General features: G+C 46.4%; 1 protein-coding gene and 2 long non-coding RNA genes across 3 annotated transcripts; all 3 read left to right on the forward strand.

Moving 5' to 3' along the window:
- Nucleotides 1–1,467: 1,467 nt before the first annotated feature.
- Nucleotides 1,468–24,338, forward strand: LOC121844138 (E3 ubiquitin-protein ligase RBBP6-like; the record flags this gene model as incomplete). Its single annotated transcript, XM_042314055.1, is given in 14 exon segments — nt 1,468–1,640; nt 2,020–2,123; nt 4,304–4,524; nt 4,627–4,734; nt 7,678–7,753; nt 7,884–8,126; nt 8,164–8,334; nt 8,425–8,473; nt 8,600–8,939; nt 12,858–12,977; nt 14,839–17,304; nt 18,979–19,117; nt 21,070–22,893; nt 23,017–24,338. Coding segments are annotated over 14 exon segments (6,775 nt in total), but the record flags the coding sequence as incomplete, so codon positions are not given.
- Nucleotides 12,984–14,548, forward strand: LOC121844140. Its single transcript, XR_006081880.1, has 3 exons — nt 12,984–13,024; nt 13,072–13,282; nt 13,436–14,548. It is a non-coding gene; the product is annotated as an uncharacterized LOC121844140 (long non-coding RNA).
- Nucleotides 24,339–24,949: 611 nt separating the features above from the next.
- On the forward strand, nt 24,950–25,341 carry LOC121844139. The gene is made up of 2 exons (XR_006081879.1): nt 24,950–25,106; nt 25,154–25,341. It is a non-coding gene; the product is annotated as an uncharacterized LOC121844139 (long non-coding RNA).
- The last annotated feature ends 2,598 nt before the right edge of the window (nt 25,342–27,939 follow it).

A 27,939-nucleotide genomic window follows, 5' to 3' on the forward strand; every position in this document is an offset into this window, starting at 1 on the left:
TGGTAACATTATAGCTGGTTTAACAGTATATATATATATATATGAGATGAGTAATGTAGGGTATGGTAACATTATAGCTGGTTTAACAGTATATATATATGAGATGAGTAATGTAGGGTATGGTAACATTATAGCTGGTTTAACAGTATATATATATGAGATGAGTAATGTAGGGTATTAACATTATAGCTGGTTTAACAGTATATATATATGAGATGAGTAATGTAGGGTATGGTAACATTATAGCTGGTTTAACAGTATATATATATGAGATGAGTAATGTAGGGTATGGTAACATTATAGCTGGTTTAACAGTATATATATATGAGATGAGTAATGTAGGGTATGGTAACATTATAGCTGGTTTAACAGTATATATATATATAGATGAGTAATGTAGGGTATGGTAACATTATAGCTGGTTTAACAGTATATATATATGATATTAGTAATGTAGGGTATGGTAACATTATAGCTGGTTTAACAGTATATATATATGAGATGAGTAATGTAGGGTATGGTAACATTATAGCTGGTTTAACAGTATATATATATGAGATGAGTAATGTAGGGTATGGTAACATTATAGCTGGTTTAACAGTATATATATATATAGATGAGTAATGTAGGGTATGGTAACATTATAGCTGGTTTAACAGTATATATATATATATGAGATGAGTAATGTAGGGTATGGTAACATTATAGCTGGTTTAACAGTATATATATATATGAGATGAGTAATGTAGGGTATGGTAACATTATAGCTGGTTTAACAGTATATATATATGAGATGAGTAATGTAGGGTATGGTAACATTATAGCTGGTTTAACAGTATATATATATGATATTAGTAATGTAGGGTATGGTAACATTATAGCTGGTTTAACAGTATATATATATGAGATGAGTAATGTAGGGTATGGTAACATTATAGCTGGTTTAACAGTATATATATATGATAGATTAGTAATGTAGGGTATGGTAACATTATAGCTGGTTTAACAGTATATATATATGAGATGAGTAATGTAATGTAGGGTATTGTAACATTATAGCTGGTTTAACAGTATATATATATGAGATGAGTAATGTAGGGTATGGTAACATTATAGCTGGTTTAACAGTATATATATATATGAGATGAGTAATGTAGGGTATGGTAACATTATAGCTGGTTTAACAGTATATATATATATGAGATGAGTAATGTAGGGTATGGTAACATTATAGCTGGTTTAACAGTATATATATATATATGAGATGAGTAATGTAGGGTATGGTAACATTATATATAGTGGCTAGTGAAACATTTATTACATCCAATTTTTAATTATTAAAGTGGTTAGAGATTTGAGTAACCACCTCAGACATGAGTTTTTAGAAAGGTTATGGTTTGCCTGACCTTTAACCCCTGACGTCTAACCCGTAAACCTCTCTGTGTGTGTGTGTCTCCCCCTCCACAGTGAGGCCTACGCTTTAGGTAAGAAGGAGAGGCCTCCGTTCGTCCCCAGGGACCAGTCCAGTTCCGAGGAAGACGAGGATCCAGTCCCTGATGAGCTCCTCTGTTTGCTCTGTAAAGACCTGATGACTGACGCTGTGGTCATTCCCTGCTGTGGCAACTCCTACTGCGACGACTGTGAGTCGACAAACACACACCTGTAAAGACCTGATGACTGACGCCGTCTCCTCTCCTCAGGTATCCATAGTGACTGACGCCGTCTCCTCTCCTCAGGTATCCATAGTGACTGATGCTGTCTCCTCTCCTCAGGTATCCATAGTGACTGATGCCGTCTCCTCTCCTCAGGTATCCATAGTGACTGATGCTGTCTCCTCTCCTCAGGTATCCATAGTGACTGATGCTGTCTCCTCTCCTCAGGTATCCATAGTGACTGATGCCGTCTCCTCTCCTCAGGTATCCATAGTGACTGATGCTGTCTCCTCAGTTATCCATAGTGACTGATGCCGTCTCCTCTCCTCAGGTATCCATAGTGACTGATGCTGTCTCCTCTCCTCAGGTATCCGTACGTCTCTGCTGGAGTCAGAGGAACATGTGTGTCCCACCTGTAGCCAATCGAATGTCTCCCCTGACGCGCTCATAGCCAATAAGTTCCTGCGCCAGGTAAAACTCTCTCAGGCTCCGCCTACTCAACACTGGCCTTTATTTATTTAGTGAGGTAACGTGTATGAAATGTTCCACAACATACAGGTGTCTTCAGAAAGCATTCAGACCCCTTGACCTTTTCCACATTTTGTTACGTAAGTCTTGTTCTATAATGGATTAAATAGTTTTTTCCCCCTCATCAATCTACACACAATACCCCATAGTGACGTCACAATACCCCATAGTGACATCACAATACCCCATAGTGACATCACACTACCCCATAGTGACATCACAATATCCCATAGTGACATCACAATATCCCATAATGACATCACACTACCCCATAGTGACGTCACAATACCCCATAATGACATCACACTACCCCATAGTGACATCACAATATCCCATAGTGACATCACAATATCCCATAATGACAAAGCTAAAACAGAAACAACACCGTTACATAAGTATTCAGATCCTTTACTCAGAACTTTGTTGAAGCACCTTTGGCAGCGATTACAACCTTGAGTCTTCTTGGGTTTGACGCTACAAGCTTGGCACACCTGTATTTGGGGAGTTTCTCCCATTCTTCTCTGCAGATCCTCTCAAGCTCTGTCAGGTTGGTTGGGGAGCGTCGCTGCACAGCTATTTTCAGGTTTCTCCAGAGATGTTAGATCGGGTTTAGGTCCGGGCCACTCAAGGACATTCAGAAACTTGTTCCAAAGCCACTCTTGTGTCGTTGTCCTGTTGGAAGGTGAACCTTCGCCCCAGTCTGAGATGCTGAGCGTTCTGAAGCATGTTGTTATCTCAAGGTTCTCTCTGTACTTTGCTCCGTTCATCTTTCCCGATCCTGACTAGTCTCCCAGTCCCTGCAGCTGAAAAACATCCCCACAGCATGATGCTGCCACCACCATGCTTCACCGTAGGGATGGTGCCAGGTTTCCTCCAGACGTGACGCTTGGCATTCGGGACAACGAGTTCAATCTTGGTTTCATCAGACCAGAGAATCTTGTCTCTCTCTACCATAAAGGCCTGATTGGTGGAGTGCTGCGGCCAGCTCTAGGAAGAGTCTTGGTGGTTCCAAACTTCTTTCATTTGAGACTGATGGAGCCACTGTGTTCTTGGGGGAACTTCAATGCTGCAGAAATGTTTTGGTACCCTTCCCCAGATCTGTGCCTCGACACAATCCTGTCTCAGATCTCTACGGACAATTCCTTCGACCTCATGGCTTGGTTTTTGCTCTGACATGAACTGTGGGACCTTATGTAGTTGTAGAAACATCTCAAGGATGATCAATGGAAACAGGAAGCACCTGAGCTCAATTTCAAGTCTCATATTAAAGTGTCAGAATAATTATGTAAATAAATAATCATTATTATTAGGTATTTCAGTTTTTTACTGGTAATAAATTTGCTAACATTTCTAAAAACCTGTTCGCCTTGTCATTATGGATATTGTGATGTCATTATGGGGTATTGTGATGTCATTATGGGGTATTGTGATGTCATTATGGGGTATTGTGATGTCATTATGGGGTATTGGGATGTCATTATGGGGTATTGTGATGTCATTATGGGGTATTGTGATGTCATTATAGGGTATTGTGATGTCATTATGGGGTATTGTGATGTCATTATGGGGTATTGTGATGTCATTATGGGGTAGTGTGATGTCATTATGGGGTATTGTGATGTCATTATAGGGTATTGGGATGTCATTATGGGGTATTGTGATGTCATTATGGGGTATTGTGATGTCATTATGGGGTATTGTGATGTCATTATGGGGTAGTGTGATGTCATTATAGGGTATTGGGATGTCATTATGGAGTATTGTGATGTCATTATGGGGTATTGTGATGTCATTATGGGGTATTGTGATGTCATTATGGGGTATTGTGATGTCATTATGGGGTATTGGGATGTCATTATGGGGTATTGTGATGTCATTATGGGGTATTGTGATGTCATTATGGGGTATTGTGTTGTCATTATGGGGTATTGTGTTTAGATTGAGGGAACTTTTTAAATTAATTTTAGAATAAGGCTGGGGTCTGAATACTTTCCTACTGCACTGTATATGCTATACTATATACTGTTAAATAAACATTAAATAAAACTAACATACTGTAGAAATATGTTGAATTCCTCTCCTCTCCTCTCCATCTCCTCCTCTCCTCTCCTCTCCTCTCTCAGGCGGTAAATAACTTTAAGAATGAGACCGGTTACACCAAACGCATGATGACGAGAGTAGCCCAGCCCCCCGTCGTCCCCACCCCTACCCCTCCTCTTCAGCCTCATTCCCGCCCTCAGTGCCCGCTCCAGCCTATCCGGAGCCAGCAGGACCCTCTCATGCCCCGCCCCTCAGCCTTAGACACGCCACCATTGGCTCAGCAGCAGGTTGGCCCGCCCCTCAGGTAAGATAAATGTAGTTGTCACTAGTGTCAAATGCTCAATAACCAACCAGGTGTCTGGGTGACATTTTCCTCACACATCTAATTGTGTTTTTTTCACTCTAGAGTCGGGAACCATAATAACTCCTCCCACATGGCTGCTGGCTCCTCCTATAACTCAACGGGTCCCTCCCCCCAGCACCCAACCAATCACAACAACACACTTATGCTAAAGTAAGATTCTCTCTCTTAAACTTGCCATTTCTTTTCTCTCTCTCTCTCTCTCTCTCTCTCTCTCTCTCTCTCTCTCTCTCAATTCAATTCAATTCAATTCAAGGGCTTTATTGGCATGGGAAACATGTGTTAACATTGCCAAAGCAAGTGAGGTAGACAACATACAAAGTGAATATATAAAGTGAAAAACAACAAAAATTAACAGTAAACATTACACATACAGACGTTTCAAAACAGTAAAGACATTACAAATGTCATATTATATATATATATACAGTGTTCTAACAATGTACAAATGGCTAAAGGACACAAGATAAAATAAATAAGCATAAATATGGGTTGTATTTACAATGGTGTTTGTTCTTCACTGGTTGCCCTTTTCTCGTGGCAACAGGTCACAAATCTTGCTGCTGTGATTGCACACTGTGGAATTTCACCCAGTAGATATGGGAGTTTTTCAAAATTGGATTTGTTTTCAAATTCTTTGTGGATCTGTGTAATCTGAGGGAAATATGTCTCTCTAATATGGTCATACATTGGGCAGGAGGTTAGGAAGTGCAGCTCAGTTTCCACCTCATTTTGTGGGCAGTGAGCACATAGCCTGTCTTCTCTTGAGAGCCATGTCTGCCTACGGCGGCCTTTCTCAATAGCAAGGCTATGCTCACTGAGTCTGTACATAGTCAAGGCTTTCCTTAATTTTGGGTCAGTCACAGTGGTCAGGTATTCTGCCGCTGTGTACTCTCTGTGTAGGGCCAAATAGCATTCTAGTTTGCTCTGTTTTTTTGTTAATTCTTTCCAATGTGTTAAGTAGTTATCTTTGTTTTCTCATAATTTCTGGGTCTAATTGTGCTGCTGTCCTGGGGCTCTGTAGTGTGTGTTTGTGTTTGTGAACAGAGCCCCAGGACCAGCTTGCTTAGGGACTCTTCTCCAGGTTCATCTCTGTAGGTGATGGCTTTGTTATGGAAGGTTTGTGAATCGCTTCCTTTTAGGTGGTTGTAGAATTTAACAGCTCTTTTCTGGATTTTGATAATTAGTGGGTATCGGCCTAATTCTGCTCTGCATGCATTATTTGGTGTTCTACGTTGTACACGGAGGATATTTTTGCAGAATTCTGCGTGCAGAGTCTCAATTTGGTGTTTGTCCCATTTTGTGAAGTCTTGGTTGGTGAGCGGACCCCAGACCTCACAACCATAAAGGGCAATGGGCTCTATGACTGATTCAAGTATTTTTAGCCAGATCCTAATTGGTATGTTGAAATTTATGTTTCTTTTGATGGCATAGAATGCCCTTCTTGCCTTGTCTCTCAGATCGTTCACAGCTTTGTGGAAGTTACCTGTGGTGCTGATGTTTAGGCCAAGGTATGTATAGTTTTTGTGTGCTCTAGGGCAACAGTGTCTAGATGGAATTTGTATTTGTGGTCCTGGTGACTGGACCTTTTTGGAACACCATTATTTTGGTCTTACTGAGATTTACTGTCAGGGCCCAGGTCTGACAGAATCTGTGCATAAGATCTAGGTGCTGCTGTAGGCCCTCCTTGGTTGGTGACAGAAGCACCAGATCATCAGCAAACAGCAGACATTTGACTTCGGATTCTAGCAGGGGAGGCCGGGTGCTGCAGACTTTTCTAGTGCCCTCGCCAATTCGTTGATATATATGTTGAAGAGGGTGGGGCTTAAGCTGCATCCCTGTCTAACCCCACGACCCTGTGTGAAGAAATGTGTGTTTTTTGCCAATTTTAACCGCACACTTGTTGTTTGTGTACATGGATTTTATAATGTCGTATGTTTTACCCCCAACACCACTTTCCATCAGTTTGTATAGCAGACCCTCATGCCAGATTGAGTCGAAGGCTTTTTGAAATCAACAAAGCATGAGAAGACTTTTGCCTTTGTTTTGGTTTGTTTGATTGTCAATTAGGGTGTGCAGGGTGAATACATGGTCTGTTGTACGGTAATTTGGTAAAAAGCCAATTTGACATTTGCTCAGTACATTGTTTTCATTGAGGAAATGTACGAGTCTGCTGTTAATAATAATGCAGAGGATTTTCCCAAGGTTACTGTTGACACATATTCCACGGTAGTTATTGGGGTCAAATTTGTCTCCACTTTTGTGGATTGGGGTGATCAGTCCTTGGTTCCAAATATTGGGGAAGATGCCAGAGCTCTCTCTCTCTCTCTCTCTCTCTGTCTCCCTGTCTCACTCTCTCTCTCTGTCTCTCTCTCTGTGTCTCTCTCTGTCTTTGTTTCTGTCTCTCTCTCTCTCTCTCTCTCTCTGTCTCTCTCTCTCTCTCTCTCTCTCTCTCTGTCTCTCTCTGTGTCTCTCTCTCTGTTTCTCTCTCTCTGTGTCTCTCTCTCTGTCTCTCTCTCTGTCTCTCTCTCTGTGTCTCTCTCTCTGTGTCTCTCTCTCTGTCTCTCTCTCTCTGTCTCTCTCTCTCTGTCTCTCTCTCTCTCTCTGTCTCTCTCTCTCTCTCTCTCTCTGTCTCTCTCTCTGTCTCTCTGTCTGTCTCTGTCTCTCTCTCTCTCTCTCTCTCTGTCTCTCTCTCTCTGTCTCTCTGTCTGTCTCTGTCTGTCTGTCTCTCTGTCTCTCTCTCTGTCTCTCTCTCTCTCTGTCTCTCTCTCTGTCTCTCTCTCTGTCTCTCTCTCTCTCTCTCTCTCTGTCTCTCTCTCTGTCTCTCTCTCTCTCTCTCTCTCTCTCTCTCTCTCTGTCTCTCTCTCTGTCTCTCTCTCTCTCTCTCTCTGTCTCTCTCTCTGTCTCTCTCTCTCTCTCTCTCTCTGTCTCTCTCTGTCTCTCTCTCTGTCTCTCTCTCTCTCTCTGTCTCTCTCTCTGTCTCTCTCTGTCTCTCTCTCTCTCTCTCTCTCTTCCCCTCTCATAGACACAGCCAGTGAAACAGAGGTGTCTGTCAGGTTGAGGTTAAGTAACGATGATACATGTCTGTTTTTCCAGAGAGCCAGAGAGTGGGGGAGTTCAGTCTGTGGTGGTCTCAGCCGACCCCCCTCTTGCCACTGCCCCCATGGCCAAGGTGAACACACACACACACACACACACACACACACACACACACACACACCTTCCAAATAGATCAGGTGTGTATTATCAGACGTTATGTTGTTGTTGCTACCAGAGTGTCTGTGTGTTGTTGTTGTCTATAGGAATACCATGTTCCAGTGATGAGCCAGTCTGACGGTCACTCCCTGCAGAGGACAGGTAACCCCCCACTACCCCAACCCCAGTCTGACGGTCACTCCCTGCAGAGGACAGTACCCCCCCCACTACCCCAACCCCAGTCTGACGATCACTCCCTGCAGAGGACAGGTAACCCCCACTACCCCAACCCCCACCCCCAGTACCCCACCCCCAACCCCCGTCTGACAGTCACTCCCTGCAGAGGACAGGTAACCCCCACTACCCCAACCCCACCCCCACCCCCAGTACCCCACCCCCAACCCCCACCCCCTTCTGACAGTCACTCCCTGCAGAGGACAGGTAACCCCCCACTACCCCCACTACCCCAACCCCAGTCTGACAGTCACTCCCTGCAGAGGACAGGTAACCCCCCACTACCCCAACCCCAGTCTGACAGTCACTCCCTGCAGAGGACAGGTAACCCCCCCTCCACTACCCACCCCCCAGAGACCTTCTCCTCCAACTCACACTGTAGTATTTAACGGTGCTGTTGTCCTCCTAAAACAGGTCCTCCTCCCAGACTTTCTGAAGGACCATCCCATTGGGACAGGTACAGGTGTGTGTGTTTATCTGTGTGTTAACTGACTGGCTCAGTGATCTTTTGCCTATGTTATGAAGTTTTAACATTTGACACATCTGACTAGTGATGTCACGTCCTGTTCCTGTCTCTCTCACTCTCCAGCCCCTCCGGTCGTGGCAGGAACCATAGCGACCGTGCCCCTCCCTCCCAGCCTCCGCCCACCAACGTGCCACCCCTTCTCTACAACCCTCCCTCCATTTTCTCCTCCCCTCTTCCCCATCCCCCAGGTGTCATACCCCCCCACTACCCCCTCCCCACTTCCCCGGGCAACAGCCCCCTCCAGCTACTCCCTGCCCCCTCCTGGCTACCCCCTACCCCAGGAGTCACCAACCCCCTGGGTGCCCCCCAACACCCAGCCCCCCCTCGCCGGGAAGCCAATCCCCTCCTCTTCCTTCCTGTCCAAGGATGAGTTCTACAGACAACAGAAGAGGCTGAAGGATAAGTGAGTAGACTGACTGTCAGTCTGACTGTTGTTCTGACTGTTGTTCTGTGAACTGACTGTCAGTCTGACTGTCAGTCTGACTGTCAGTCTGACTGTTGTTCTGACTGTTGTTCTGATGGACTGACTGTCAGTCTGACTTGTTCTGGTGGACTGACTGTCAGTCTGACTGTTGTTCTGGTGGACTGACTGTCAGTCTGACTTGTTCTGATGGACTGACTGTCAGTCTGACTTGTTCTGATGGACTGACTGTCAGTCTGACTTGTTCTGATGGACTGACTGTCAGTCTGACTGTTGTTCTGGTGGACTGACTGTCAGTCCGACTGTTGTTCTGATGAACTGACTGTCAGTCCGACTGTTGTTCTGGTGGACTGACTGTCATTCTGACTGTCGTTCTGACTGTCCTTCTGATGGACTGCCTGTCATTCCGACTTTTGTTCTGATAGACTGACTGTCATTCCGACTGTTCTGATGGACTGCCTGTCATTCTGACTGTCGTTCTGATGGACTGACTGTCGTTCTGACTGTCGTTCTGATGGACTGCCTGTCATTCTGACTTTTGTTCTGATGGACTGACTGTCGTTCTGACTCGTTCTGATGGACTGCCTGTCATTCTGACTGTCGTTCTGATGGACTGCCTGTCATTCTGACGGACTGCCTGTCATTCTGACTGTCATTCTGACTGTCGTTCTGATGGACTGCCTGTCATTCAGACTTTTGTTCTGATAGACTGACTGTCATTCCGACTGTTCTGATAGCCTGACTGTCATTCCGACTGTTCTGATGGACTGCCTGTCATTCTGACTGTTCTGATGGACTGCCTGTCATTCTGACTGTCGTTCTGATGGACTGCCTGTCATTCTGACTGTCGTTCTGATGGACTGCCTGTCATTCTGACTGTCGTTCTGATGGGCTGCCTGTCATTCTGACTGTCGTTCTGATGGACTGCCTGTCATTCTGACTGTCGTTCTGATGGACTGCCTGTCATTCCGACTGTCGTTCTGATGGACTGCCTGTCGTTCTGATAGACTGCCTGTTGTTCTGGCTGTCGTTCTGATGGACTGACTGTCATTCTGACTGTCGTTCTGATGGATGGACTGCCTGTGTCTGACTTCGTTCTGACTGTCGTTCTGACTGTCGTTCTGATGGACTGCCTGTCATTCTGACTGTCGTTCTGATCTGACTGACTCGTTCTGATGGACTGCCTGTCATTCTGACTGTCGTTCTGATGGACTGCCTGTCTGATGGATTCTGACTGTCGTTCTGATAGACTGCCTGTTGTTCTGGCTGTCGTTCTGATGGACTGACTGTCGTTCCGACTGTCGTTCTGATGGACTGCCTGTCATTCCGACTGTCGTTCTGATGGACTGCCTGTCGTTCTGACTGTCGTTCTGATAGACTGCCTGTCGTTCTGATGGACTGACTGTCGTTCCGACTGTCGTTCTGATGGACTGCCTGTCATTCTGACTGTCATTCTGACTGTCGTTCTGATGGACTGCCTGTCATTCCGACTGTCGTTCTGATGGACTGCCTGTCGTTCTGACTGTCGTTCTGATAGACTGCCTGTCGTTCTGGCTGTCGTTCTGATGGACTGACTGTCGTTCTGACTGTCGTTCTGATGGACTGCCTGTCATTCTGGCTGTCGTTCTGATGGACTGACTGTCGTTCTGACTGTCGTTCTGATGGACTGCCTGTCATTCTGACTGTCATTCTGACTGTCGTTCTGATGGACTGCCTGTCATTCTGACTTTTGTTCTGATAGACTGACTGCCATTCCGACTGTTCTGATAGCCTGACTGTCATTCCGACTGTTCTGATGGACTGCCTGTCATTCCGACTGTTCTGATGGACTGCCTGTCATTCCTTCTGTCGTTCTGATGGACTGCCTGTCATTCTGACTGTCGTTCTGATGGACTGACTGTCGTTCTGACTGTCGTTCTGATGGACTGCCTGTCATTCTGACTGTCGTTCTGATGGACTGCCTGTCATTCCGACTGTCGTTCTGATGGACTGCCTGTCATTCCGACTGTCGTTCTGATGGACTGCCTGTCATTCTGACTGTCGTTCTGATGGACTGCCTGTCATTCTGACTGTCGCTCTGATGGACTGACTGTCATTCTGACTGTCGCTCTGATGGACTGACTGTCATTCTGACTGTCGCTCTGATAGACTGACTGTCATTCTGACTGTCGTTCTGGTGGACTGCCTGTCATTCTGACTGTCGCTCTTATAGACTGACTGTCATTCTGACTGTCGTTCTGATGGACTGCCTGTCATTCTGACTGTTGTTCTGATGGACTGACTGTCGTTCTGACTGTTCTGATAGACTGACTGTCGTTCTGATGGACTGCCTGTCATTCCGACTGTCGTTCTGATGGACTGACTGTCATTCCGACTGTCGCTCTGATGGACTGACTGTCATTCTGACTGTCGCTCTGATGGACTGCCTGTCGTTCTGGCTGTCGTTCTGATGGACTGCCTGTCGTTCTGACTGTCGTTCTGATAGACTGCCTGTCGTTCTGGCTGTCGTTCTGATGGACTGACTGTCGTTCTGACTGTCGTTCTGATGGACTGCCTGTCATTCCGACTGTCGTTCTGATGGACTGCCTGTCGTTCTGACTGTCGTTCTGATAGACTGCCTGTCGTTCTGATGGACTGACTGTCGTTCTGACTGTCGTTCTGATGGACTGCCTGTCATTCTGGCTGTCGTTCTGACGGACTGCCTGTCATTCTGACTGCCTGTCATTCTGACTGTCGTTCTGATGGACTGCCTGTCATTCCGACTGTCGTTCTGATGGACTGCCTGTTGTTCTGACTGTCGTTCTGATAGACTGCCTGTCGTTCTGATGGACTGACTGTCGTTCTGACTGTCGTTCTGATGGACTGCCTGTCATTCTGACTGTCGTTCTGATGGACTGCCTGTCATTCTGACGGACTGCCTGTCATTCTGACTGTCATTCTGACTGTCGTTCTGATGGACTGCCTGTCATTCTGACTTTTGTTCTGATAGACTGACTGCCATTCCGACTGTTCTGATAGCCTGACTGTCATTCCGACTGTTCTGATGGACTGCCTGTCATTCTGACTGTCGTTCTGATGGACTGCCTGTCATTCTGACTGTTGTTCTGATGGACTGCCTGTCATTCTGACTGTCGTTTTGATGGACTGCCTGTCATTCTGACTTTTGTTCTGATGGACTGACTGTCGTTCTGACTGTCGTTCTGATGGACTGCCTGTCATTCTGACTGTCGCTCTGATAGACTGCCTGTCATTCTGACTGTCGTTCTGATGGACTGCCTGTCATTCTGACTGTCGCTCTGATAGACTGGCTGTCATTCTGACTGTCGTTCTGATGGACTGCCTGTCATTCTGACTGTTGTTCTGATGGACTGACTGTCATTCTGACTGTTCTGATGGACTGACTGACTGACTGTTCTGATGGACTGCCTGTCATTCTGACTGTTCTGATAGACTGCCTGTCATTCTGACTGTCGCTCTTATACTGCCTGGACTGTTCTGATAGACTGACTGTTGTTCTGATGGACTGACTGTCGTTCTGACTGTTCTGATAGACTGACTGTCGTTCTGATGGACTGCCTGTCATTCCGACTGTTCTGATAGACTGACTGTCGTTCAGATGGCCTTAAAAGATCCATCAAAGTAGAAGGGGGGGTTGGGGAGTGACAACTGAGTGTGATGTCATTCTTCTCTGCTAATATTTATTGTGTGAGCGACTGGGTCTCGTGCCCGCGTGCTGCTCTGACTGTTAGCCCACTGAACTAAAGTCTCAGTCTGTTTCGATCCGCCTCTTAGTTTATCATTGAAACTACGACGGGAAAACCTTGTTGAACTTTTTGCGGTATTGCTTCTCTCGTCTTACTTCTCCTACCGTTGTCCAAATATCTTCCTCTCGTCCCCCAGCTCCGACTGTCGCTACGGTAACCGGGAAAAGTCCAAGCTGGATGAGTTCACCAACGACTTTGCCAAGGAGCTGCTGGAGTACAGAAAGATCCAGAAGGAGAGACGACGCTCTTATTCCAGGTAGAGTACAGAAAGATCCAGAAGGAGAGACGACGCTCTTATTCCAGGTAGAGTACAGAAAGATCCAGAAGGAGAGACGACGCTCTTATTCCAGGTAGAGTACAGAAAGATCCAGAAGGAGAGACGACGCTCTTATTCCAGGTATAATACTCATATAATACAGAAAGATCCAGAAGGAGAGACGACGCTCTTATTCCAGGTATAATACTCATATAATACAGAAAGATCCAGAAGGAGAGGAGACCCTCTTATTCCAGGTATAATACTCATATAATACAGAAGGAGAGGAGACTCTCTTATTCCAGGTATAATACTCATATAATACAGAAAGATCCAGAAGGAGAGACGACGCTCTTATTCCAGGTATAATACAGAAAGATCCAGAAGGAGAGACGACGCTCTTATTCCAGGTATAATACTCATATAATACAGAAGGAGAGGAGACTCTCTTATTCCAGGTATAATACTCATATAATACAGACGGAGAGGAGACTCTCTTATTCCAGGTATAATACTCATATAATACAGAAGGAGAGGAGACTCTCTTATTCCAGGTATAATACTCATATAATACAGAAGGAGAGGAGACTCTCTTATTCCAGGTATAATACTCATATAGTACAGAAGGAGAGGAGACTCTTATTCCAGGTATAATACTCATATAATACAGGAGAGGAGACTCTCTTATTCCAGGTATAATACTCATATAATAGAGAAGGAGAGGAGACCTCTTATTCCAGGTATAATACTCATATAATACAGAAGGAGAGGAGACTCTCTTATTCCAGGTATAATACTCATATAATACAGAAGGAGAGGAGACTCTTATTCCAGGTATAATACTCATATAATACAGAAGGAGAGGAGACTCTTATTCCAGGTATAATACTCATATAATACAGGAGAGGAGACTCTCTTATTCCAGGTATAATACAGAAGGAGAGGAGACCCTCTTATTCCAGGTATAATACTCATATAATACAGGAGAGGAGACTCTCTTATTCCAGGTATAATACTCATATAATACAGAAGGAGAGGAGACTCTCTTATTCCAGGTATAATACTCATATAATACAGAAGGAGAGGAGACTCTCTTATTCCAGGTATAATACTCATATAATACAGAAGGAGAGGAGACCCTCTTATTCCAGGTATAATACTCATATAATAGAGAAGGAGAGGAGACCCTCTTATTCCAGGTATAATACTCATATAGTACAGAAGGAGAGGAGACTCTCTTATTCCAGGTATAATACTCATATAATACAGAAGGAGAGGAGACTCTCTTATTCCAGGTATAATACTCATATAATACAGAAAGATCCAGAAGGAGAGGAGACCCTCTTATTCCAGGTATAATACTCATATAGTACCCATGCATTATTCACATAGTACTAATAACTGTAATACAATACTCCTACAATACTCGTATAATAGTATTCTATACCTGCGTAGTAGTATTCTATACTTGCAAAATAGTATTCTTTACTCATATAATAGTATTCTATACTACTAACACTTAATCTCTCCCCCATCTCTCTCTCTCTCTGTCTCTCTCTCTCTCTCTCTCTCTCTCTCTCTGTGTCTCTCTCTCTGTGTCTCTCTCTCTGTGTCTCTCTCTCTCTGTCTCTCTCTCTGTGTCTCTCTCTCTGTGTCTCTCTCTCTGTCTCTCTCTCTGTGTCTCTCTCTCTGTGTCTCTCTCTCTCTCTCTCTCTGTCTCTCTCTGTGTCTCTCTCTGTGTCTCTCTCTCTGTGTCTCTCTCTCTGTGTGTCTCTCTCTGTGTCTCTCTCTCTGTGTCTCTCTTTCTCTCTCTCTGTGTCTCTCTCTCTCTGTCTCTCTGTCTCTCTCTCTCTCTCTCCAGGTCTAGGTCGTCCTACAGTAGCTCATCCTACTCCAAATCCCGTTCCCGTTCTCGTTCATACTCCCGTTCCTCCAGTCGATCCAGATCCCGTTCCAGATCCCGTTCCAGATCCCGTTCCAGGTCTTACTCCCGCTCCTCTCCGTACTCCCGCCGCCACGGACGACCTCGCGGCTACCGCTCCCGTTCCCGTGGCTACCGCCGATCACGCTCGCCGCCGCCTTTCAGGGACGGGGGAGGGGCGGGACGGGGGAGAGGACGGGGACGAGGTTACCGGTCACGCTCTAGATCACCTGGCCAAGGGGGGTACCGGACCCACACTCCTCCACCCCCAAGCTCCCGGAAGCCTGCCGCTGCTGGAGCGCCACCGGAGGGTGAGAGGAAGTACCCGGGCCGGACCCGGGAGAGGGATCGGGAGCCTGCCGCTGCTGGAGCGCCACCGGAGGGTGAGAGGAAGTACCCGGGCCGGACCCGGGAGAGGGATCGGGAGCCTGCCGCTGCTGGAGCGCCACCGGAGGGTGAGAGGAAGTACCCGGGCCGGACCCGGGAGAGGGATCGGGAGCCGGCGGTGTACGACTGGGGTCCAGAGCACAAAGACCCGTACGAGAGGGAGAGGTACCGGGAGTGGGAGAAGGAGTACAGGGAATGGTATGAGAAATACTTCAAAAACTACAACTCCCACAACCCTCCTCCCAATAACCCCCCTCCCTACAGGGGCCGACCCCCCCTTGGTTTCGCCCCTGCCCCTGTGGCACCCCCAGCCGGACGAGACAGAGACCCCTACAACCCTCCTCCACCCTCGGACTTCTACCCATCCCCCCGACACCGCCTGGACCGTGGATCCTCCCCCTTCAGTCGAGGGAGGAGGCGAAGTGAGGGCTTTCCCCCTCCCCCCTCACACCCCTCCCCCAGGGGCAGGAACCAGCCAATGACTTACCAGGAGAAGTGTGCTGAGCAGTTTGGAACTCTGCCGCTGTCCCGGTCAGCCAATCAGGATCATCAGATGCCACTGAAGGTCGCAAAGGGTGAGAGAGATCCGTCGTCAAGCGTCGCCTCTCCCGCGGTCACTGTGACCTCCGACCTGAAAGAGCAGAAGCACAGGAAGAGGAAGAAGAGGAAGACTGAGCAGGGGAGAGGGGGAGGGGAGTCCTTCAGTGCTTCTGACTCTACGGACGACGCTCGGAAAGAAGAGAAGAAGAAGAGAACCGGGAGTACTCCCATTGGTTCGTCAAGCCATGACGACTCCACCCCAGTACGGGACGAGCCAATAGACAGCGACGCCTCAGACTCAGTCCCGGACAAAGCTGATAGGTGGACCAGGGACAGTAAGGAGGAGGAAGTGAGGAGAAAGAGTGACAGAGTTTATAAACGCGGACCGGACTCCAGCGTAGCGAGGAAAGACTCATCGTCCAAGAGCTGGAAGACCGTTAGAGAGACAGACCGGGACAAGACTGGTACAGACCGGGACAAGACTGGTACAGACCGGGACCAGACTGGTACAGACCGGGACCAGACTGGTACAGACCGGGACCAGACTGGTACAGCCGGTTTAGTCTACCAGAAGACTTCTCTAACAGAACCGTCAGCCAAACGGGTCAAAGATGAATCTATTCCCCTCCAACCAGACTCTTGCACCTCCCTCCAGAGAGAGATGGAACTCCAACACCCTGCGCCCCTAGCATCAGCTCCCAAACTACCTCTTCCTAAACCCCACGCAGACCAACTCGACACAGTTAGAATCAACCCAGACCTATTCAAACCGGTTAGAACCGACCCAAACCAATTTAAACCTGTCAGAACCGACCCAGACCAGTTTAAACCTGTCAGAACCGACCCAGACCAGTTCAACACAGTTAGAACCGACCCAGACCAGTTTAAACCGGTTAGAACTGACCTGGACCATTCCAGACCAGCCAAAGAGGAGCAGAGAGGGAAGAGAGATCCAGGGTTTCGGCAGGACAGGGGCTCAGGGAGAGAGGACAAGCCCAGGAGAGAGGCTGACATCAGGGTGGGTAGAGAACAGGAGAGAGACCCTGGCAAAGCTCCAGACACCAAGTCTGAGAAGAAGAGGAGGAGGAGGAAGGAGGAGGAGGAGGAGAAGAAGACGACGAGAAAGGAGGAGAGGAGTATGTCTGATAAGGAGATGGAGGTGCCCCGAATCAAATCTCCCGGAGTGGAGCTCACCGAGACCGTAAAACCCTGCAACCTCAAACGTGACGTAGAGGAGGAGAGGGAGAGGGCTTCCGTAAGGCCTCCGATGGAGAGTGGGATGAAAGGAGGAGAACCCCAGAGGAAGATTAAGCCCAACAGAGAAGAAGGGAGGAGGGCCGGCAAGCTTGCGGGCGTGGCCGGAACAGAGGCAGCCAATCAGAGCGGCTATATAAAGGGAAGCGTGGAGAGGAGCAAAGCCAAGAGGAACCGTAAGGTCCTAGCGTCCGACGGACTGGGAACCACAGTGGACGACACCAGGTGAGACTGGCTGTGTGGAAAACTGATTGTTTCATCTAGTAGTAACGAGTTTCTACCTGAGTGGGTTGACAGGAAGTCTCTCTGGGATAACAGGAAGTCTCTCTGGGATAAGAGTGTCAATGTCAAGTCATAACACATGATACAGTCCTACCCAATCCCCCAGGGGGCAGTAGTCCTGTGAGGAGGTGGAGGAGGAGGAGGTGTCTATATTAACTATGTGTTGTTGTGTATTACATCACCAGTCCCCTAGGGGGCAGTAGTCCTGTGAGGAGGAGGAGGAGGAGGAGGAGGTGTCTATATTAACTATGTGTTGTTGTGTATTACACCACCAGTCCTCCAGGGGGCAGTAGTCCTGTGAGGAGGAGGAGGTGTCTATATTAACTATGTGTTGTTGTGTATTACACCACCAGTCCCCTAGGGGGCAGTAGTCCTGTGAGGAGGAGGAGGAGGTGTCTATATTAACTATGTGTTGTTGTGTATTACACCACCAGTCCTCCAGGGGGCAGTAGTCCTGTGAGGAGGAGGAGGAGGAGGAGGTGTCTATATTAACTATGTGTTGTGTATTACACCACCAATCCCCCAGGGGGCAGTAGTCCTGTGAGGAGGAGGAGGTGTCTATATTAACTATGTGTTGTTGTGTATTACATCACCAGTCCTCCAGGGGGCAGTAGTCCTGTGAGGAGGAGGAGGAGGAGGTGTCTATATTAACTATGTGTTGTTGTGTATTACAGTCCTCCAGGGGGCAGTAGTCCTGTGAGGAGGAGGAGGTGTCTATATTAACTATGTGTTGTGGTCCCCCAGGGGGCAGTAGTCCTGTGAGGAGGAGGAGGAGGAGGAGGAGGAGGAGGAGGTGTCTATATTAACTATGTGTTGTTGTGTATTACATCACCAGTCCTCCAGGGGGCAGTAGTCCTGTGAGGAGGAGGAGGAGGAGGTGTCTATATTAACTATGTGTTGTTGTGTATTACATCACCAGTCCTCCAGGGGGCAGTAGTCCTGTGAGGAGGAGGAGGAGGAGGAGGAGGTGTCTATATTAACTATGTGTTGTTGTGTATTACATCACCAGTCCCCCAGGGGGCAGTAGTCCTGTGAGGAGGAGGAGGTGTCTATATTAACTATGTGTTGTTGTGGAGGGGGCAGTAGTCCTGTGAGGAGGAGGAGGTGTCTAATATTATTACATCACCAGTCCTCCAGGGGGCAGTAGTTGTCTATATTAACTATGTGTTGTTGTGTATTACACCACCAGTCCTCCAGGGGGCAGTAGTCCTGTGAGGAGGAGGAGGAGGAGGTGTCTATATTAACTATGTGTTGTTGTGTATTACATCACCAGTCCTCCAGGGGGCAGTAGTCCTGTGAGGAGGAGGAGGAGGAGGTGTCTATATTAACTATGTGTTGTTGTGTATTACATCACCAGTCCTCCAGGGGGCAGTAGTCCTGTGAGGAGGAGGAGGAGGAGGTGTCTATATTAACTATGTGTTGTTGTGTATTACATCACCAGTCCCCAGGGGGCAGTAGTCCTGTGAGGAGGAGGAGGAGGAGGAGGAGGAGGTGTCTATATTAACTATGTGTTGTTGTGTATTACACCACCAGTCCTCCAGGGGGCAGTAGTCCTGTGAGGAGGAGGAGGAGGAGGTGTCTATATTAACTATGTGTTGTTGTGTATTACATCACCAGTCCTCCAGGGGGCAGTAGTCCTGTGTGTGGCGATGGATCAGAGGGCAGAGCAGAGCAGAGGAAGACTGTCGTTAAAACACTGGAGGAATACACCAACGACAGCTCGGCACCTGCTGACGGACATATAGTACTCATACAGGTCAGAGACACACAGCTCTACACCTGTTAGACTAGATAGTACTCATACAGGTCAGAGACACACAGCTCTACACCTGTTAGACTAGATAGTACTCATACAGGTCAGAGACACACAGCTCTACACCTGTTAGACTAGATAGTACTCATACAGGTCAGAGACAAGCTCTACACCTGTTAGACTAGATAGTACTCATACAGGTCAGAGACACACAGCTCTACACCTGTTAGACTAGATAGTACTCATACAGGTCAGAGACACACAGCTCTACACCTGTTAGACTAGATAGTACTCATACAGGTCAGAGACACACAGCTCTACACCTGTTAGACTAGATAGTACTCATACAGGTCAGAGACACACAGCTCTACACCTGTTAGACTAGATAGCACTCATACAGGTCAGAGACACACAGCTCTACACCTGTTAGACTAGATAGTACTCATACAGGTCAGAGACACACAGCTCTACACCTGTTAGACTAGATAGTACACATACAGGTCAGAGACACACAGCTCTACACCTGTTAGACTAGATAGTACTCATACAGGTCAGAGACACACAGCTCTACACCTGTTAGACTAGATAGTACTCATACAGGTCAGAGACACACAGCTCTACACCTGTTAGACTAGATAGTACTCATACAGGTCAGAGACACACAGCTCTACACCTGTTAGACTAGATAGTACTCATACAGGTCAGAGACACACAGCTCTACACCTGTTAGACTAGATAGTACTCATACAGGTCAGAGACACACAGCTCTACACCTGTTAGACTAGATAGTACTCATACAGGTCAGAGACACACAGCTCTACACCTGTTAGACTAGATAGTACTCATACAGGTCAGAGACACACAGCTCTACACCTGTTAGACTAGATAGTACTCATACAGGTCAGAGACACACAGCTCTACACCTGTTAGACTAGATAGTACTCATACAGGTCAGAGACACACAGCTCTACACCTGTTAGATAGTACTCATACAGGTCAGAGACACACAGCTCTACACCTGTTAGACTAGATAGTACTCATACAGGTCAGAGACACACAGCTCTACACCTGTTAGACCAGATAGTACTCATACAGGTCAGAGACACACAGCTCTACACCTGTTAGACCAGATAGTACTCATACAGGTCAGAGACACACAGCTACACCTGTTAGACTAGATAGTACTCATACAGGTCAGAGACACACAGCTCTACACCTGTTAGACTAGATAGTACTCATACAGGTCAGAGACACACAGCTCTACACCTGTTAGACTAGATAGTACTCATACAGGTCAGAGACACACAGCTCTACACCTGTTAGACTAGATAGTACTCATACAGGTCAGAGACACACAGCTCTACCTGTTAGACTAGATAGTACCTACAGGTCAGAGACACACAGCTCTACACCTGTTAGACTAGATAGTACTCATACAGGTCAGAGACACACAGCTCTACACCTGTTAGACTAGATAGTACTCATACAGGTCAGAAACACACAGCTCTACACCTGTTAGACTAGATAGTACTCATACAGGTCAGAGACACACAGCTCTACACCTGTTAGACTAGATAGTACTCATACAGGTCAGAAACACACAGCTCTACACCTGTTAGACTAGATAGTACTCATACAGGTCAGAGACACACAGCTCTACACCTGTTAGACTAGATAGTACTCATACAGGTCAGAGACACACAGCTCTACACCTGTTAGACTAGATAGTACTCATACAGGTCAGAAACACACAGCTCTACACCTGTTAGACTAGATAGTACTCATACAGGTCAGAGACACACAGCTCTACACCTGTTAGACTAGATAGTACTCATACAGGTCAGAGACACACAGCTCTACACCTGTTAGACTAGATAGTACTCATACAGGTCAGAGACACACAGCTCTACACACCCTGAATCAATGAAGACGTGTTCTCTTCTCTCCTCGTCCAGGTCCCTCGCTCCAAGTGGGAGAAGGAGGACTACGAATCAGAGGAAGAGGAAGGAGGAGGGGCCAGGGTTCAACTCCACCCCCTGCTCACCCCTTTCCCCCCTGGACCCCATATCACCGTGACGACGGAGACGGAGGCAGGGCGAAGGAAAGAGAGGGACTGTACCTTTTCCAAGCCAGTGAGAACTATGTCCCCCTCTAGTGGCAGAGACAGAGAAGACGGCCTGCAGGATGGAAAACACTCTGGAGACCCCATCCCTTCTGAGAAAGACGGAGAGACCGAGAGAGAGAGAGATCAGTTAAAGGAAAAGGAGCAGGAGAGGGATAAAGAACAGGACAGAGAGCGGGGGAAAGAGAGAGAAAGAGAGAGGGAACACGGCCGTGCTTCTGACAAAGATATGGACAGACCGAGAAAGATTCCCTCTTCCTCTCAGCGGCCGGAGAGGAGAGAGAGAGAAGGAGAGAGGACTGGGGAGAGAGGGATCGACCACGTCAGTGAGAAGAGCTCCTCTCAGCGGCCGGAGAGGACAGAGAGAGAAGGAGAGAGGACTGGGGAGAGAGGGATCGACCACATCAGTGACAAGTACTCCTCTCAGCGGCCGGAGCGAGAGAGGAGAGAGAGAGAAGGAGAGAGGACTGGGGAGAGAGGGATCGACCACGTCAGTGAGAAGAGCTCCTCTCAGCGGCCGGAGCGAGAGAGGAGAGAGAGGACTGGGGAGAGAGGGATCGACCACGTCAGTGAGAAGAGCTCCTCTCAGCGGCCGGAGCGAGAGAAGAGAGAGAGGGAAGGAGAGAGGACTGGGGAGAGAGGGATCGACCACGTCAGTGAGAAGAGCTCCTCTCAGCGGCCGGAGCGAGAGAGGAGAGAGAGAGGAGGAGAGAGGACTGGGGAGAGAGGGATCGACCACGTCAGTGAGAAGAGCTCCTCTCAGCGGCCGGAGCGAGAGAGAAGAGAGAGAGGAGGAGAGAGGACTGGGGAGAGAGGGAGCAACCACGTCAGTGAGAAGAGCTCCTCTCAGCGGCCGGAGCGAGAGAGAAGAGAGAGAGGAGGAGAGAGGACTGGGGAGAGAGGGAGCGACCACAGCAGCGAAAAGAGCTCCTCTTCCTCCTCACACTCTTACTCACGAGATCGTAAACCTTTTTCTTCTTCCAGGGACCACAAAGCGACCTCTGACCCCAGAGCCAGGGAGCACAGAGACCACAAACATAAAGACCACAACGACCAGAACTCCTCCACCGTTGACCGTAACACCAACTCTACTGACCGTAGACCACTAGACGACCAGGAGACCACCAGAGAACACAGAGACTGCCTCGACCCCAAACACAAAGACCACAGAGAGCTAGGCAGTGCCTCTCCCGTCTCCAAGAGAGCCCTACCCCCATCGGACCCCTCCTCCTCCAGCACCCAGAGATCTCAGGGAAGCTCTGAGCCCACCAGACCTAGCGAAAGCAGCCCTGGCAGGGACACGACGCAGGACAGATACCCCTCTCCTCAGGTCTCCATCTCCGTGGAGAACCAGCCCGGGAGGGGGAAGGCTGAGGGAGAAGAGCCCAGAGTAGAGCGCTCCTCAGCGGGGAGACTGAGCCAGCAGGCCAGCCTAGGAAACCTAGAGAAGGAGATGAGTGGTGGAAAGCCCCACCAACACCCAGCCTCACTCCTACAGCCCCCCAGGACTGACAACAGGGCAGGGGTGCCCAGAGCTGTCAGAGAGAGAGAGAGAAAGAAAGAGAGAGAGTGGCAGATGCAAAAGATGAGGGAGAAGATGGAGAAGGAGAGAGATGAGGAGGGAGATAAAGAGGTCGATAGGGAGAAGGAGAGAGAGAGAGGGGTCGATAGGGAGAAGGAGAGAGAGAGAGGGGTCGATAGGGAGAAGGAGAGAGAGAGAGGGGTCGATAGGGAGAAGGAGAGAGAGAGAGGGGTCGATAGGGAGAAGGAGAGAGAGAAGGGGGTCGATAGGGAGAAGGAGAGAGAGAGAGGGGTTGATAGGGAGAAGGAGAGAGAGAGAGGGGTTGATAGGGAGAAGGAGAGAGAGAGAGGGGTGGGTAGGGAGAAGGAGAGAGGGAGGGAGAACCCTAAAGTCAGACCTCCTCCCTCGGTCCCTTCTTCCAGACCCCCTCCCTCGGTCCCTTCTTCCAGACCCCCTCCCTCGGTCCCTTCTTCCAGATCTCCTCCCTCGGTCCCTTCTTCCAGACCTCCTCCTGACCTGGTCAGAGAGACTGATGAGGCCTTCGAACCTGACTACAGCGAGGGAGAGATCTCAGAGGGGGAGGAGGAAGGAGAGAGAGCGCTGGAGGGAGAGCGAGCGCTGGAGGGAGAGAGAGCGCTGGAGGGAGAGCGAGAGGTGGAGGGAGAGAGAGAGGTGGAGGGAGAGAGAGAGGAGCATGGGGGGGGCAGCGGCAGAAGTCGTAGCAGCAGCGCCAGCTCTGTCGGTAGCCTGGGCAACAAGAAAGACAAGAAGAAGAAAGATAGAAAAGAGAAGAAGAAACAGAAGAAGAAGAAGAAGAAGAAGGATAGAAAGCAGAAGAGACAGGGGAGCCTGGACGCTGAGGAGGGAGAGATCACGGGACTGAAACACAAACACAAGAAGAAGAACAAGGAGAAAGAGGAGAGAGAAGAAGAAGAAGAGGAGGAGGAGGAGGAGGAGGAGAGAAGAGGAGAAGACCAAATGGCTAGCGTGGCCTTATGAGACGTTTTCGTTGTGAAGCATTTTTCGACACGTTTCAGCCCAAGGCTCGTGGCCCCTAAACCTCTTATTCCCTAACTAGTGCACGACTTCAGGACAAGCCTAGTGTACTAAAGAAGGGAATTCGGGTGCCATTTTTCAGAGGAAAGAGACTTGGTTTTTTCTTCCCTCCTGTCAGTGAACTGTAAGGTCCTCAGAGAGGCATCACACAGCCTGTATTCCAAACACCTATTCCCTATATAGGGCACTACGTAGGGGACGTGGGTGTCGTTTGTGACGGATCCCGTAGTGTAGATCGTAAAGAGGACTTAAACCGCTCTGATCTAAGGGGGATGTTTTGTTTTTTTTTGCTGAGGATTTGAAATAATTTAATGAATTTAAAGGCTGATGTATAAAATAAATCTATAATTTCTTTTTTTTTGACTCTGCTAAAACAGAGGCTGTTTGCTTGGACGAGTCGGTTTACTTGAATGATGCTTCGAACTTTGATTTCTATTTTTTTTTGTTGTGTGTGTTTAAAAAATAAATACAAGGATGTAATTGCTAAACCTCGATTTGTCCCTCCCGTCCCCGGTCTCTTCCCCCAGGTCTTTATTTGATTTGTCCCTCCCGTCCCCTGGTCTCTCCCACCCCCAGGTCTTTATTTGATTTGTCCCTCCCGTCCCCGGTCTCTTCCCCCAGGTCTTTATTTGATTTGTCCCTCCCTCCCCCGGTCTCTTCCCCCCCAGGTCTTTATTTGATTTGTCCCTCCCGTCCCCTGGTCTCTTCCCCCCCAGGTCTTTATTTGATTTGTCCCTCCCGTCCCCGGTCTCTCCCCCCCAGGTCTTTATTTGATTTGTCCCTCCCGTCCCCGGTCTCTTCCCGCCCCCCCCCCAGGTCTTTATTTGATTTGTCCCTCCCGTCCCCTGGTCTCTCCCACCCCCCAGGTCTTTATGGAAGAGTTTCTACGACCTGGGATGTATCCCAAATAGCAACTAGTTCCCGATGTAGTGGACTATATACAGAATAGTGAACCGTTATGGACACACACACACAATATATACCATCTGATTAGATATGTATTCTAGAGTGAAAATACCATCTATTCATATCAGATATACATTCTCTAGAGTGAAAATGTGTAGGAGGAGGACGAAAAGCACTATCGAGATGTGAATGAATGTTACTCTGCTGTCAACAGACTGAGCTAGACTGACCTAGAGGTAGTTGTGGGTCTATATTACTCTGCTGTCAACAGACTGACCTAGAGGTAGTTGTGGGTCTATATTACTCTGCTGTCAACAGACTGACCTAGAGGTAGTTGTGGGTCTATATTACTCTGCTGTCAACAGACTGACTAGACTGATCTAGAGGTAGTTGTGGGTCTATATTACTCTGCTGTCAACAGACTGACCTAGAGGTAGTTGTGGGTCTATATTACTCTGCTGTCAACAGACTGAGCTAGACTGACCTAGAGGTAGTTGTGGGTCTATATTTTGCAAAAGTACTTCCCAAAATTCACCAGATTTCCAGAAATCCCAGGTTGTAGGATTCCCAGATTTCCCTTCTTGATTTTAGGAATCTGGGATAAAAAAATAAAAAATAAAATATATATATATATATATATATATAAATAAAAATAAGTTTCCAGAGTTGTTCAACCCTAGAGGTAGTAGGGGGCCCCCCATGTCTTATGGCACCTGCATTAATTATATTTCCACAATTATGACAATCTGTGAATATTGTTGTTAGTTGAGCTGGACTGGGGGTAGAGATGCACTGGATGGTGTTACGTATTGGATTTAAAAGGTTTGATGCATTGCACTGTGAAGATTCATCCATCTGTTACTTGGTTTACTGCAATGACCTCTGTTTAATTTAAACTACCAGCTGAATGAATACCGGAGGGACATTTTTAATTTTTTCCCCTCTGTTGTTTTGAAGACAATACTAAAAAAAATAAAAATTCTGCAAAAAAAAAATAAATGTTCTCCATTTTCTTTGTTCTTCACTTTTAGTTTATTTTTTTTACCCAGAAATCAAAGGTGCTTCAAATGTGGATCACTTTATATTAAGGGTCTGTAATTTATATCAAGGGTCTGTAATTTATATTAAGGTTTATATTAAGGGTCTGTAATTTATATTAAGGTTTATATTAAGGGTCTGTAATTTATATTAAGGGTCTGTAATTTATATTAATGTTTATATTAAGGGTCTGTAATTTATATTAAGGTTTATATTAAGGGTCTGTAATTTATATTAAGGGTCTGTAATTTATATTAATGTTTATTTAACTAATTTATCTAGGGTCACATTTAATAAGGTATATTGTGGGTCTATTTTATACAGGGCTGTAATTTATATTGTCTAATTTATATTAAGGGTCTGTAATTTATATTAAGGTTTATATTAAGGGTCTGTAATTTTTATATTAAGGTTTATATTAAGGGTCTGTAATTTATAGGGACTAAGGGTCTGTGTTTATATTAATGTTTATAAAGGTCTGTAATTTATGAATCTGATTCACCATGAGAGTTTATATTGGACTGAATTTATATTCAGGGTCTGGATTTCACTATCTGGACTTTATATTCAAGGGTCTGCTAGATTTTTTAGGGGAAGTTTTATATTAAGTCTGTAATTTATATTAACTAGTCTGTAGTTTATATTAAGGGTCTGTAATTTATATTAAGTCTGTAGTTTATATTAGGGTCTGTAAAGAGGGCTGGACGGGTCTGAGTTTATATTGGGTCTGTATTTTATTAAGGGTCTTAGTTTTTATTAAGCTATTTATATCCCAGGGTCTGTAATTTATATTAAGGGTCTGTAATTTTATTAAGGGTCTGCAGGATAAAAGGTTAAAAATAAAAAGGGTCTGTAATTTATATCAAGGGTCTGTAATTTATATAAGGTTAATATTAAGGGTCTGTAATTTATATTAAGGTTTATATTAAGGGTCTGTAATTTATATGGCAAGGGCTTAATTTATTTAATGTTTATATGACAGGGTCTGTAATTTATATTAAGGGTCTGTAATTTATATTGAAGGTTTATATTAGTTGAATTTAGATTACTGGATTGGTAACTGTAATTTATTTAAAGGTTTGATGCATTTAACTGTAAGATTCATCCATCCAGTTTTAATGAGGGTCTGTAATTTAAAAGGGTCTGAATTAATGGAGGACAACAGAACGGGTCCTCTGTTGTTTTGAAACAAAACTTATAAAAATTTAATTAATTCTGCAAAAAAATATAAAGGTTCTCCATTTTTAGTTCACTTTTAGTTTATAGTCCACCAGAAATCAAAGGTGCTTCAAATGTGGGTCACTTTATATTAAGGGTCTGTAGTTTATATTAAGGGTCTGTAATTTATATTAAGGGTCTGTAGTTTATATTAAGGGTCTATAATTTATATTAAGGGTCTGTAGTTTATATTAAGGGTCTGTAATTTATATTAAGGGTCTGTAGTTTATATTAAGGGTCAGTTTGCTCATTGCTGCTCATTGTTACTTCCACATCTGTTAATGTTTTACTAAATCTAGTCACAAATGTATATTTTCCTTAAACAGCCTTGTCTACCAATGTGCTCGTCTTCTTGGTGGGAAATTACACTGGTCAACTCAAAACATTTTAATAAAGTATAAATCACACTCATTTTAGATTAGGGACTGGAAAAACATACTAATGATGGGGTGCGCAGGGGGCGGAGTTGAACCCTGACCCCTCCTCCAGACGTGTCCAAGTGAAAAGCTTGGCGAGTGAAGACCTTTGACCTTCTTAACGTGTTGTTCTGTCGGATCAGCTATGCCTCGACTAGTTTTACGATGGTTTTTAGGAACTTTTAATTGAAGTCGCCTATCATACTAGTCAAGTGCAGGATCTGCAAGGAAGGTTCGATGCCAAGATTAGGTTTTTAGGCTTCTGGTAAAAGAGGGAGATGGAGGAACGAGGCTAACAAATGTCTGTAGCTTTATTTATTTTTATTCAGCTATTTAACTTGGCAAGTGAGTTAAGAACAAATTCTTATTAACAATGACGGACGACGCTGGGTCAATTGTGCACCGCCCTATGGGACTCCCATTCACGGTCGGATGTGATACAGCTAAACTAGTTAGGTAAATGTTTAAATTAGTTGACCAAACTGACAAACATGAGCTTCAATGATTCGTCCACGTAATGCCCATTTTAATCGGATGAAAAATATGG

This window comes from Oncorhynchus tshawytscha, unplaced genomic scaffold (genome assembly GCF_018296145.1).
Source record: "Oncorhynchus tshawytscha isolate Ot180627B unplaced genomic scaffold, Otsh_v2.0 Un_contig_6947_pilon_pilon, whole genome shotgun sequence".
Taxonomy (NCBI): domain Eukaryota; kingdom Metazoa; phylum Chordata; class Actinopteri; order Salmoniformes; family Salmonidae; genus Oncorhynchus; species Oncorhynchus tshawytscha.